The sequence below is a fragment of the Sus scrofa genome, chromosome 6 (assembly GCF_000003025.6).
Source record: "Sus scrofa isolate TJ Tabasco breed Duroc chromosome 6, Sscrofa11.1, whole genome shotgun sequence".
Lineage (NCBI taxonomy): Eukaryota > Metazoa > Chordata > Mammalia > Artiodactyla > Suidae > Sus > Sus scrofa.
In genome coordinates this window covers 56,582,240-56,594,454 of record NC_010448.4, presented here as the reverse complement: position 1 = coordinate 56,594,454, position 12,215 = coordinate 56,582,240, and the positions used below count along the sequence as shown (strand labels likewise).

General features: G+C 46.2%; 1 protein-coding gene across 1 annotated transcript; it reads right to left on the bottom strand.

The window, feature by feature from the left end:
- Window positions 2,539-9,420, bottom strand: LOC100628233 (cationic amino acid transporter 3-like). The gene is given in 12 exon segments (XM_003356046.4): window positions 2,539-3,023; window positions 3,216-3,324; window positions 3,598-3,764; window positions 3,963-4,056; window positions 4,059-4,158; window positions 4,535-4,637; window positions 4,739-4,878; window positions 5,031-5,253; window positions 5,395-5,507; window positions 5,710-5,887; window positions 8,082-8,240; window positions 9,027-9,420. Coding segments are annotated over 12 exon segments (1,881 nt in total). The 5' UTR covers window positions 9,400-9,420; the 3' UTR covers window positions 2,539-2,901.

The window sequence follows — 12,215 nt, the reverse complement described above, 5'->3', positions numbered from 1 at the left end:
GGTTCAATCACTCAGCAGGTTAAGGATCCGGCATTGCTGTGAGCTGTGTTATAAGTTGCAGACACAGCTCGGATCCTGCATTGCCGTGGCTGTGGCATAGGCCAGCAGCTGTAGCTGCGATTGAACCCCTAGCCTGGGAACCTCCACATGCTGTAGGTGCAGCCCTAAAAAGACACATACACACACACACAAAAATACCTAGGAATGAATCTAAAGAGGTAAAATGCTTATACTTGGAAAGATACTGATAAAAGGAAGCCAGAGACACCACATGTGGAAAGACGCCTTTTTCGTAGATAAGGATTAATATTGTTAAAATGACCATATTACCCAAGGCAAATGCAATCTATCAAAAAACCAATAACATTTTTCACAGAAAGATCAAAAAACAAGATAGCACATCACACCTATCAGGACTAATGTCAGAAAAGTCTACAAACAACAAGTGTTGACAAAGATGTGGAGAAAGGGAACCCTAAAATACTGCTGGAAGGAATATAAGTTAGTGCACAGCAACCGTGGAAAACAGTATGGAGGTTCCTCAAAAAACTGAAAACAGAACTACCATGTGACCCAGCAATTTCACTCCTCGTTACATGTCTAACACTAACTCGAAAATATACATGCACCCCAATGTGCATAACATTATTTACAATAGCCAAGATACAGAAGCAACCCCAAGTATCCACCAATAGACTAATGGATAAAATAGATGTGTGTATACATAAGAGAATGCTACTCAGCCATAAAAAAAAAAGTTCTCAATTTGCAACACAGATGGACCTGGAAGGTATTGTAATTAGTGAAAGACAAGTCAGACCAAGACAAATACTGTGTGATATGACTATATGTGGAATGAAAAAAAATGGAACAAATGAATATAATAAAACAGATTCATAGATAACAGAGAACAAACTAGTGGTTACCAGTAGGGAGAGGGAAGGATTTGGGGCAATTAGGGGTGGGGATTAATGTACACAAACTACTATGTGTAAAATAAGCAATAACATATATTGATATACAGCACAGGGAAATAAAGCCATTATATACGATGACTTTACACAGGCTATAATCAATAAAAATACTTTATCAGAGTGTTGTGGAACTAATAAACATTGTAAATCAACAATATCAAAAAAATGGGTGAAGACAAGTGTGGATTAAAATATCCCAGTGGATATGCAGATATAAATAGTCCAGAAAAAAAAAAACTTTTTTTTTTTTTAAAGTTTAACTATCACAGTACAGGAGTTCCCGTCGTCATAGCACAGCGGAAACGAATCCGACTAGCAACTATGAGGTTGCGGGTTTGATCCCTGGCCTTGCTCAGTGGGTTAACGATCCAGCGTTGCCATGAGCTGTGGTGTAGGTTGCAGACGCAGCTTGGACCTGGCATTGCTGTGGCTGTGGTGTAGGTTGGCAGCTGTAGCTCCGATTTGACCCCTAGCCTGGGAACCTCCATATGCCGTGGGTGTGGCCCTAAAAGACCAAAAAAAAAAAAAAAAAAAAGAATCGAAGTACATGTTACCATCTTGAAAATAAATATGATAAAGTCATTCATTTCCCTATTTTACTTACATTCCACCTTTACTGAGGTATGATTGCAAATTTAAAATCATATATGTTTAGTTTTTTGAAGAAGAAAAAAATGATGTTTTGGCCAGCCCTGTGGCATGCAGAAGTTCCCGGGCCAGGGATTGAACCTGTTTTACCACAGGAACAACCCTGGATCCTTAACCAGATAAGCCACCCGAGAACTCCAAGAGAATTTTTTTTTTTTCATCTTTTTGCCTTTTCTAGGGCCGCTCCCGCGACATATGAGTATTCCCAGGCTAGGGGTTCAATCAGAGCTACAGCTGCCGGCCTACGCCACAGCCACAGCAACTCAGGATCCAAGCCGTGTCTGCAACCTACACCACAGCTCATGGCAACACCGGATTCTTAACCCACTGAGCAAGGCCAGGGATCAAACCCACAACCTCATGGTTCCTAGTTGGATTTGTTAACAACTGAGCCACGACGAGAACTCCTCCAAGAGAATTTTAAGTAAGCATATAAAACTTTTATTTTACCATAACAAAAAGAAAAAATTATAATACCATCAAAAATTTTTAAATATTTGAAACAACTTATACAGAGCTCTTTAGAAATGATAACAAAAGATTACTGAATGTCATTAAAAGATTAAAGAAATGGAGAATCAAGCCACAAATAAATGAGTAAATAAATAAATACACTGTGATTCTGGACAAAATATATAGTTCACTGCATTGTCTTCCCTTGTGGAAGTCTATGTGTTTCTACTAGAGAAAGGCACAGGAAGACACCTCTTTTTTTTCTTTCAGGGCCACACCTGCAGCATATGGAAATTCCAAGGCTAGGGTTCCAATGGGAGCTGCAGTTGCCGGCAATACCGGCACAGCAACAGCAACAGCCACAGCAACGCAGGATCCAAGCCAGTTCTACCACCTACACCACAGCTCATAGCAGCATGCCAGATCCTTAACCCACTGAGGAGGGTCAGAGATGGAACCTGCATCCTCATGGATACTAGCCAGGTTGTTACCACTGAGCCACAATGGGAACTCCAAGAAGACACTTCTTACACACAGGGTATTAATGTTGTTTTTTCCTCTGATTGCTGGTTACCTTGTGCTGTCTTTGCAACAAGAAAATTCATCTTACTGCACAGGTATGAAGCATGCACTTTTCTGTATATGTCTCATGCTTTTAAAGGTTTACTTAAAAATTATACAATACTAAATCATTTTGTCTGCTGGCAGTAAATTAAGGGCTCTCAATGCATCCCACGATATATTCCATAGAAGCTCAAAGTGTCCCTTGAACCAGAATATATCTCCATGTATGTAGGGGATTCTACACAGCATCTATTTCCTATGGTTAAGCTGATTTAGCACTACGGGGGTTTTTGTCTAGAGCCTGGGAGGTGGAGGTTGGTGGCTCTTGATCACTGTTCTCCTCCAAGCTGTGTCGGATCCCATATCCAAAGTATATGGCAAATCCTAGCAGGGAAATGAGACCATCAGAAAAAAATAGATGCTCACCTCACCCTACTTACAAATGCTTCTCACCCCACTTATTAATGCTCAACAGGCCTCCTACTATAATGTCTAACACAGTTTGAGGGAGAGACCGTAGAAAGAGGGTTGGGTTCGGTCACACAAGAGGCTTCTTTTTCCCAGAAAGCCACTTACCAATCACCATCCAGACACCAAACTGGGCCCAGGTCACAGAGGACATCTGCATCATCAGGTAGACATTCACAAAGATGCTCAGCACTGGGAGGACGGGCAGAGCAGGGACCTGTGGGAAAAGTCAGTGACTCCCTGAACACAGAACCCACATCGGAGAGGGAGGCCCCTCCCCCACGTGGGCAGGGAGACCCCAGTCATCCTCAGGCTGTGCATTCAGGGCCCACTGAGACAGGGGGTGGGGGGGAAGCACTGGGTGGGACCGGGGAAGGTCCATGGGTTTGAGCAAGTCTCCCCTTCCCTGGTCCAGCAAAGGAGGCTTCACCTCAAAGCATGCCGACTTCAGCCACTCAGCCTGGACAGCTGGGCACATAAGGTCACCTACCCTAAAGTGAAGAGGAGAGGGGTTCTGGGGCTGCCTCCAAATGATGACGGTGATCCCCGCAATGAGCAGCAGCAGCAGCACAGCCCCTGCTGTGAACCCGGGGTCTCCAGAGAACACTTGGCTGGGCCACAGGGCCAGAAGCAGGCTCAGGATGGTCAGCAGGAGAACTGCACGGGTCAAGGGGGAAGACAGCAGGCTCAACTCCAGAAGCCAAATGGGTCAAGACCTTGGATCACCCCTCCCCCACACTGCCCACCCCAGGAAGATGCCATCACATCTGCAAGACTCCTCAGCTGCCAGCACACCCACTCCCTGCCCATCCTGTCCATCTCACAAGATGACCAAAGAGGAGTCCCCAGGCTCACCCAGCAGGAAGGCACATCCATAGACAATCTGGCCAGATTTCAGAGTGGGGGTTGTGCTGATAGGGTCGAGAAGACTCTTCAGAGATCTTGAGGTTCCAGCTTCAAGGCAGATTCCAAAGGACTTTCTTCAACCACAGGATCCATCTCAGTTTCTTCCTTTGTTTTCTTCTTGCTGAAGTTCTGGTCTGGCTGGTACCTGAATTAGAGATATTAAAACAATATTAGAGCATTCCTGTTGTGGCTCAGTGGGTTAAGAACCTGACTAATATCCATGAGGATACAGGTATGATCCCTGGCCTCCCTCAGTGGGTTAAGGATCCAGCGTAGCTAGCAGCTATGGCTCCAATTTGACCCCTAGGCCAGAAATTTCCATATGCCAAGGGTGTGGCCCTAAAAAGAGGGAAAAAAAAGCAGTATTAACAGCAGCACCCATTATCAGACAGCCTGTTCCACATCTGCCTTGCCTTAAGCATAGAAGGACATTTAGAAGGCAGCAGGAGAGCAGAAGAGGGTTACCTCCCATCAGTTCCCAAGATTCCAAGACCTGCACTCAAGGTGTAGCGGAGTCTTACCTGAGCACAAGAACAGAAAAAGACACCAAGGAGTAAGCAAGCAGGGTCCCGATTGACATGAGGTCCACAAGATCAGTGAGCTCAAAGAGTAATGCCATGACCCCTAAAATGAGGACACACACAAGTTGGGAGAGGGAAGAAGAACCAGTATAAATATCCGAGTTAAGGAAATTGGTCAAAGAAGGAGGGGGGTTGTTTAGTCACCTGCCAGTGTTCCAGAAGCCAAGGTAGCCATGATGGGGGTGCGTGTGCGGGCATGGATCCGGGCAAGTCCCCGGAAAAGGAGCCCATCCTCTGCCATTGCATAGATCACACGAGGCATGGGAAACATGGCGCCCAGGAGGCTGGAAGGGAAAAATGGGAACATGGAGAAGCAAGACAGGCTGGGGCTTCTGCTCCGTAGTCTACATGGGGTGTCTTTCCCTCTTGTCTCTCAATCCCAAGGACTGGGATACCTGAGACTGACAGTAGATGGGGACAGAGCTTTGACACTGACCTGGATGTCAGAGCACAGAGGGTGCCAACAGCCACAACATATCTGGCAGGGTCCCAGCCGACCTGGAGAAAAGCCTGCGGCAGGGGGCTGTTGGGATGAATCTGGTAGTAGGGGACCATTAGGGTGAGTGTTGCTGAGACACCAAAATATGCCAAAAAGCAAATGAAGAGCGAGATCACGATGCCCAAAGGGATGGAACGCTGAGGATTTCTGGCTTCTTCCCCTGCAGGATGGGTTGAAGTACTGGGTCAGAAAAATACACTGTGGTGAAGGCATAAAATTGCCTTTCCTCTTGAATCTCCAAAAGCAACCCGATGCCCTGGGGCAGCCCAATCTCTGAAGGGACACACAGTGACAGTGTTACCTGTGGTGGCAATGACATCAAAACCAATGAACCCGAAGAAACATGTAGCTGCTCCATGAAAAATCCCACCAAAGCCAAAAGGCACAAACCCTCCAGAACCCAGAGGGCCCAAGCTGTGGTGAGAGAAGGAATGAGGAAGAACGTGGGTGAGGTTGTTCAGACATCTCTCCTGGACTCCTCCGTTAATACCCCAAGTCCAGGGCTCCAGGACCCCATCATCTGGATCCATCAGCCCAGGTCTCTCTAGCGTCAACTATATTCCCAGCTCTACCCCCACCCCACAAGCATTCCTATGGCCAAGAGGACCCTCCTAACCTAGAGGTGTCATTGGATCCAGCTGTGGCCAGTTTGTAGTCCTGTTCTGTGAGCTGCCAGTTGTGCAGGTCTCCCTTAATGAAGCCAGAGAGGATGATGAAGCTGAGCACCAAGAGGTTGATGGCTGTGAACACTTTGGTAACCAAGGCTGACTCACGAGCTCCCAGAACCAGTACTCCTGTGGGAAAGATGAAAATAACCAAATCCATAGAAACAGAAAGTAGACGAGTGGTTGCTCGGGGCTGGGTGGCAGGGAGCATATGGGATGGACAGGCTGCTTAATATGTTTGAGATTTCCTCTCGGGATGTTAAAAATGTTTGGAACTAGATGGAGGTGATGGTTGCACAACCTTGTGAATGTACTAAGTCCCTCTGAGTTGTAAACTTTAAGATGATGAATTTCTGCAGTTCCCTTGTGCGGGGCAGGTTAGGGATCCAGTGTGGTCACTGCAGTAGCTCAGGTCGTTGCTATGGCGTGGATTCAGTCCCCTGGCCTGGGAACTTCCTCATACTGTGAATGTGGTTAATAGTAATAATAATAAAGGTAAGATGGTTAATTTCTTTCCTCTCTTTTTCTCCTTTTTTTTTTTTTTTGTCTTTTTAGGTCCGCACCTGCAGCATATGGGGGTTCCCAGGCTAGGGGTCAAATTGGAGCTGCAGCCGCCAGGCTATACCACATCCATAGCAACTCAGGATCTGAGCTACATCTCAGACCTACACCACAGCTCACAGCAATGCCTGATCCTTAACCCGCTAAATGAGGCCAGGGATTGATACTGCATCCTCAGGGATGCTAGTCAGATTCGTTTCTGCTGAGCCACGATGGGAAATCCAAAGATGGTTAATTTCTCATCATGGCAATCATCTCACAATATACAGGTCTATTAAGTCATCATGCTGTACACCTTAAACTTATGCTATATTATATGTCAATTATTTCTCAATAAAGCAGAGGAAATAATAAAATGGTTAACTTTATGCTATATGGATTTCCTATCAATTTACAAAAAACTCTTACTCTTTGGAGTTCCCATCGTGGCCCAGTGGTAAACAAATCTGACTAGGAACCATGAGGCTGTGGGTTTGATCCCTGGCCTTGCTCAGTGGGTTAAAGATCTGGCATTGCCATGAGCTGTGGTGTAGGTTGCAGACGCGGCTCGGATCCTGCGTTGCTGTGGCTGTGGCATAGGCTGGCAGCTATAGCTCTGATTAGACCCCTCGCCTGTGAAACTCCATGTGCCACGGGTGTGACCCTAGAAAAGGCAAAAAGACAAAAAAAAATTTAAAATAATAATAATAATAATAAAAATCTTTGGTCTCAGTACAGAGGAAGAAACTTCTAAGTAAACAGTTCTAAGCTTGGGTGATTTTGTCCCCCAAGAAACTTTTGGCAATGTCTGGAGACACTGTGATTGCCATAATTTAGGGGGTGGGTATCACTGATATCTCTGAGTAAAGGCTAAGGATGTTACTCAACATCCAACAGTGATTAAAAAAAAAAAAAAAAACTAAAATGAGTTCCCTGGTGGCACAGCAGGTTAAGGATTTGGCATTGTCACCTCTGTGGCTCAGGCCACTGCTTTGGCACAGATATAATCCCTGGCCTGGGAACTTCCACATGCTGCAGGCGCAGCCAAAAAATAAAAATAAAAAATAAAAAAACCCTGGAGTTTCCACTGTGGCTCAGTGGAAATGAATCTGACTAGCATCCATAAGGACTCAGGTTTGATCCCTGGTCTCGTTCAGTGGGTTAAGGACCCAGCATTGCCATAAGCTGCCATGTAGGTTGCAGATGTGGCTTGGATCCCGCATTGCTGTGGCTATGGTGTAGGTTGGCAGCTACAGCTCCAATTTCACCCCTCACCTGGGAACTTCCATATGCTGCACATTGGGCCCTAAAAAAAAAGACCAAAAAACAAAACAACAAAAAAAAACCCTATGGAGTTCTGGCTGTGGCACAGTAGGTTAACGATATGGCTTGTCTGTGGCATTTCCAGTTCAGTCCCTAGCCTGGCACAGTGGGTTAAGGATCCAGGGTAGATGCAGCTGTGACGTGGTTTGCAAATGTAGCTCAGATTCAAGCCCTGGCCCAGAAATTTCCATATGCCCCAAGGGCAGCCAAAAACAGGGGGAGGGGGGACCTAAAATGCACACATCAGCCCCTCCCCTCCAACAAAGAATGATCCAGCCCAAATTGCCAATGGTGCCAAGGGGGGGAAACCACTGTCTATGTCTTGCCTTCCTAGCTCATATCACAGATGCTTCTTTTTAGTCCTAAACCCCCCAACCACTCTCCCATCCCAAGACTTCCCCCACCCCCGCTTCCCTTCCACGCCCCACTCTTCCCATCCAATGTCTGACCCCTGTCTCACCCGTGAGCAGCAGCACCAGGCCCAGTGCAAAAAAGTCTGGGTACTTGGCCAGGAAGTGGGGCACATGCGGGGAGAAAGTTTCCTTGAACACCTGAGAGATGTGGTTCCCGATCAGGCTGTCAAAGGCAGAACTCCAGGCCCTGGCCACGCTGGCTGTGCCTGCAGTGCAGAAGGAACATTCATTAACAAACATTATATTTGAACCCCTACCACGTGTCATGGGATGTATTTTGAATGGAAAGAAAGCATACAAACTACCTAATCTCAAAGAGTTTTTTCTCATGTGTTGGGGAGATTAGACAGAGATGAGCCACAAAATAGGCCAACTATTTAGTATGTTAGGAGATCAATGTTATACAGAAGGGAAAACAGGTTAAGTGGGACCAGGAGGGCTGGGAGATGAGGGTTGAATTTTTTTTTTTTTTTCTTATTAAGGCCACACCTGCAGCACATGGAGGTTCCCAGGTTAGGGGTTCCAGTTGGAGCTGGAACTGCCTACACCACAGCTCACAGCAATGCTGGATCCTTAACCCTCTGAGTGAGGCCAGGGATTGAACCCACATCCTCATGGATACTAGTCGGGTTCGTTAACCACCATGATGGGAACTCTTGAGGGTTGAAATTTTAAATTGAGTGGCAAAGGAAAATCCCATGAAGGCAATAACTTAGCAAAGCCTTCAATAAGGTGAGGGATAAACCTATGGGACATATCTCCCTCTCAACCACTCCCGTCAGTTCCCTTTTCTTCTCCGTTCTATGTTCCATCATTTAAGAAAACAGGATAGAGCTGAGAAGAATGAAGTTGTGGGGTTTTCCTGCCACTCTTATCCACCTCCCTTCCTAAAGGAGGATAACAGAGTTCTCGTGAATGAACGAAGACCTCAGCTCCCGCCTCCTGATTTCCTGATCCTAAGCCCCATGTCTTCCCTGTCCCCATCCTCTCACCAATAATGTAGGAGAGTATGAGGTTCCATCCAGTGATGAAGGCACACAGTTGTCCCACTGTCACGTAGCTGTAGAGATACGCAGAACCGGAGCATGGTACCCGGGCCCCAAACTCCGCATAGCAGAGCCCAGACAGCACAGAAGACAGGGCGGCCACCAGGAAGCAGAGGACGATCGATGGTCCAGCTATGTCCTTGGCCACTGCACCAGCCAGGATGTACACGCCAGCCCCCAGGGTGCTGCCCACACCCAAGGACACGAGGTCAAGGGTGTTCAGACAACGAGCCATTCGACCCTCAGACCCATCCCTGGGCTCCAGTGACCTCCTGCGGACCAGCTTCTGACCAAATTGACAAACATACTGATGAAGCATCCTGGATGGAGTTGAGGAGGCTACACCCTGCAGAGAAAACAAGACACAAATTCATCAAGATTGTCCATTCACCCTTGACCCTAGGAGTCTGATTCCACAGAGCAATGGGGTTATGGGAGCAGGGGTAAAAACACAGATTGGGCAAGTTCTCCAACTCTGAGCTTTGGTTTCTACAACAAAGAAGACTTTTGATATGTTTCACTGTCACTAGAAGGGTTCTGAAGAGAAGTAAAGGGGAGAAGAATAGGTCTTCCCAAAATGTGGCACTTTAGCAGATGGACTGTTTTGAGCTGAAGGCAATTAAGAATTTGAAAAAGAATGGATGTGCGTACATGTATAATTGAATCACTTTTTTGTGCAGCAGAAATCATCACAACATTGTAAATCAACTACGTACAAATAAAACTTTTAAAAAATGAAAAAAAGGAGTTCCCGTTGTGGTGCAGCAGAAACAAATCTGACTAGGAACCATGAGCCTGCAGGTTCGATCCCTGGCCTCACTCAGTGGGTTAAGGATCCGGTGCTGCCATAAGCTGGGGTGTAGGTCACAGACACAGCTCGGATCCTGTGTTGCTGTGGCTGTGGTGTAGGCCAGCAGCTATAGCTCTGATTAGACACCTATCCTAGGAACCCCCATATGCCGTGGGTGCAGCCCTAAAAAGACACACACAGAAAAAAACTATTTCTCCCAATGTCCCAGGAAGATGGTACCCTCTCATCTATAAACCTGATTCTTTGCTCCAATCACCAACACTTGGTTTTGTTTAGCCTCACTACGTGAGGCACATGACCTTGAATTCCACAAGGTCATATCCAACATTTCTACACCACAGATCTTGAGACCTGATAGCTTCCTCTTTCTTTGCTGGCAGAGGAAAATGGAACTGAACTCTGAGTTGGGGCAGAAGGAGAAGGAATTTGTAGGGAGAACAGACTCTAGCCCAACCCTGGGAAAGCATCAAGTCAGAGTGGTCTCCCAATGGCCTGGAGGGAGGGAGGACCAACCTTCACTCTGAATCAGAAATGACAGGATTCTGGGAGTTCCCTTCTTGGCTTAGCAGTTAACAAACCTAACTAGGATTCATGAGGAGGCGGGTTCAATCCCTGGCCTTGCTTAGTGGGTTAAGGATCCGGTGTTGCCGTGAGCTGTGGTGTAGGTTGAAGACTCAGCTCTGATCTTACATTGCTGTGGCATAGGCCAGCAGCTGTAGCTCTGATTCAACCCCTAGCCTGGGAACCTCCGTATGCTGAAGATGTGGCAGGAAGGAAGGAAGGAAAGAAGGAAGGAAGGAAGGAATGACAGGATTCTGCTCCCTGTCCTTTGAGGTATAGAATGTCTTCTCCCTCATTATACAGCTCTGATGAGCTAGGTTGACCCAGTGAGCACAAGTTATCTTGAGGTAGCATCTGCCCTTGACATTCATGGACACATCTGTCCATGTTTAGCACATTGGTTAAGAGCAAGCATCCAAAGAGCCAGGAAACTATGATTAGAATCTTGGCTACACCAACACCTCTGTGCCTTTGAAGTCATTTCCTTCTTGTTCAAATGCTGTTAAGGAATCCTTGTGCACAGTCAATAGGAAAATAAAATGGTGCATGTGCTGTGGATAAAGTATGCTGGTTCCTTCAAAAGCTAAAAATGGATTTAACCTATAATCCATCAAATCCCCCTATGGGTATAGACCCAAAAGAACTGAAAACAGGGTCCCAAAGAGATATTCATAACACCCATGTTTATGACAGTATTATTCATAGTAGCCGAGGTATGGAAGCATCTCATGAAGGAATGGGTAAACACAAGGTGATCTATACATACTGTGGACTATTATTCAGCCTTAAAAAGACAGCAATTTCTGACCCATGCTACAACATGGAGGAACCTTGAGGATGCTATGCTAAGTGACATAAACCAGTCACAAAGAGATAAATACTGTATGATTCCACTTGTGAAGTACCTACAGTAGTCACATTCATAGAGACAGAAAGCAGAATGGAGCTGGGGTGAGAAGGAAATGGGGAGTTATTGTTAGGGGAGAACAGCTTCAGTTTTACAAGATGGAAAGAGTTCTGGAGACAGACTGCAAAACAATGTAATTATACTTAGCATTACTGAGCTGTACCCTTAAAAATGGTCGAGAAGGTAAATTTTATGTTATGTATATTTTACCCCCATTCAAGAAAAAGCCTGCCAATGATAAATAATAGAGTCAGATTCACAGAGTTGCTGGGTATAAGGAACCCAAAAGTGACTGAATGTAAAGTACCATGCAGTGCTCCTCCAGGGAGATCAAAATCCACAGATGCTCAAGCCATTTAGTCCCTCCTGTATCCCCAGGGAGGAGCACACAGACACAGAGGGCCAACAATATACAGGAGACTGAAGTCAGTGGCCCACATCAAAACCCTATATAAGGGTGATCTTTACTATTGTCTGAATACCAGATCAAAAAAACGTGTCTTGGAGCCTCCAACACGGATATAATCTCCCTTCCCCCACCTCTTCTCACATACCGACACAAAGAGCTCTCAGCACCTTCTACTTTCATCTGGAAAATGGGTCTTTTCACCCTCAGGCTGGAGCCAGCCTGACCCAGCTGCACACTGGGATGGCAGAGGTCTCTCTTTCGAAGCAGCTGAACCCAGCACCCAGTCTCCTCCAGGAGAGGGGATAACCAAGACTTACTGGATTCTTGGAGAGGAGCCTGGAGCAGGGATCAGTCGGTGAGGTTTGGTTTAATCTGTATACTTGATTGGAGCTGTAGATCTCTATAAAGCAAACCTGGGAGCCCTTGTACAACAAAAGACGACTCTTA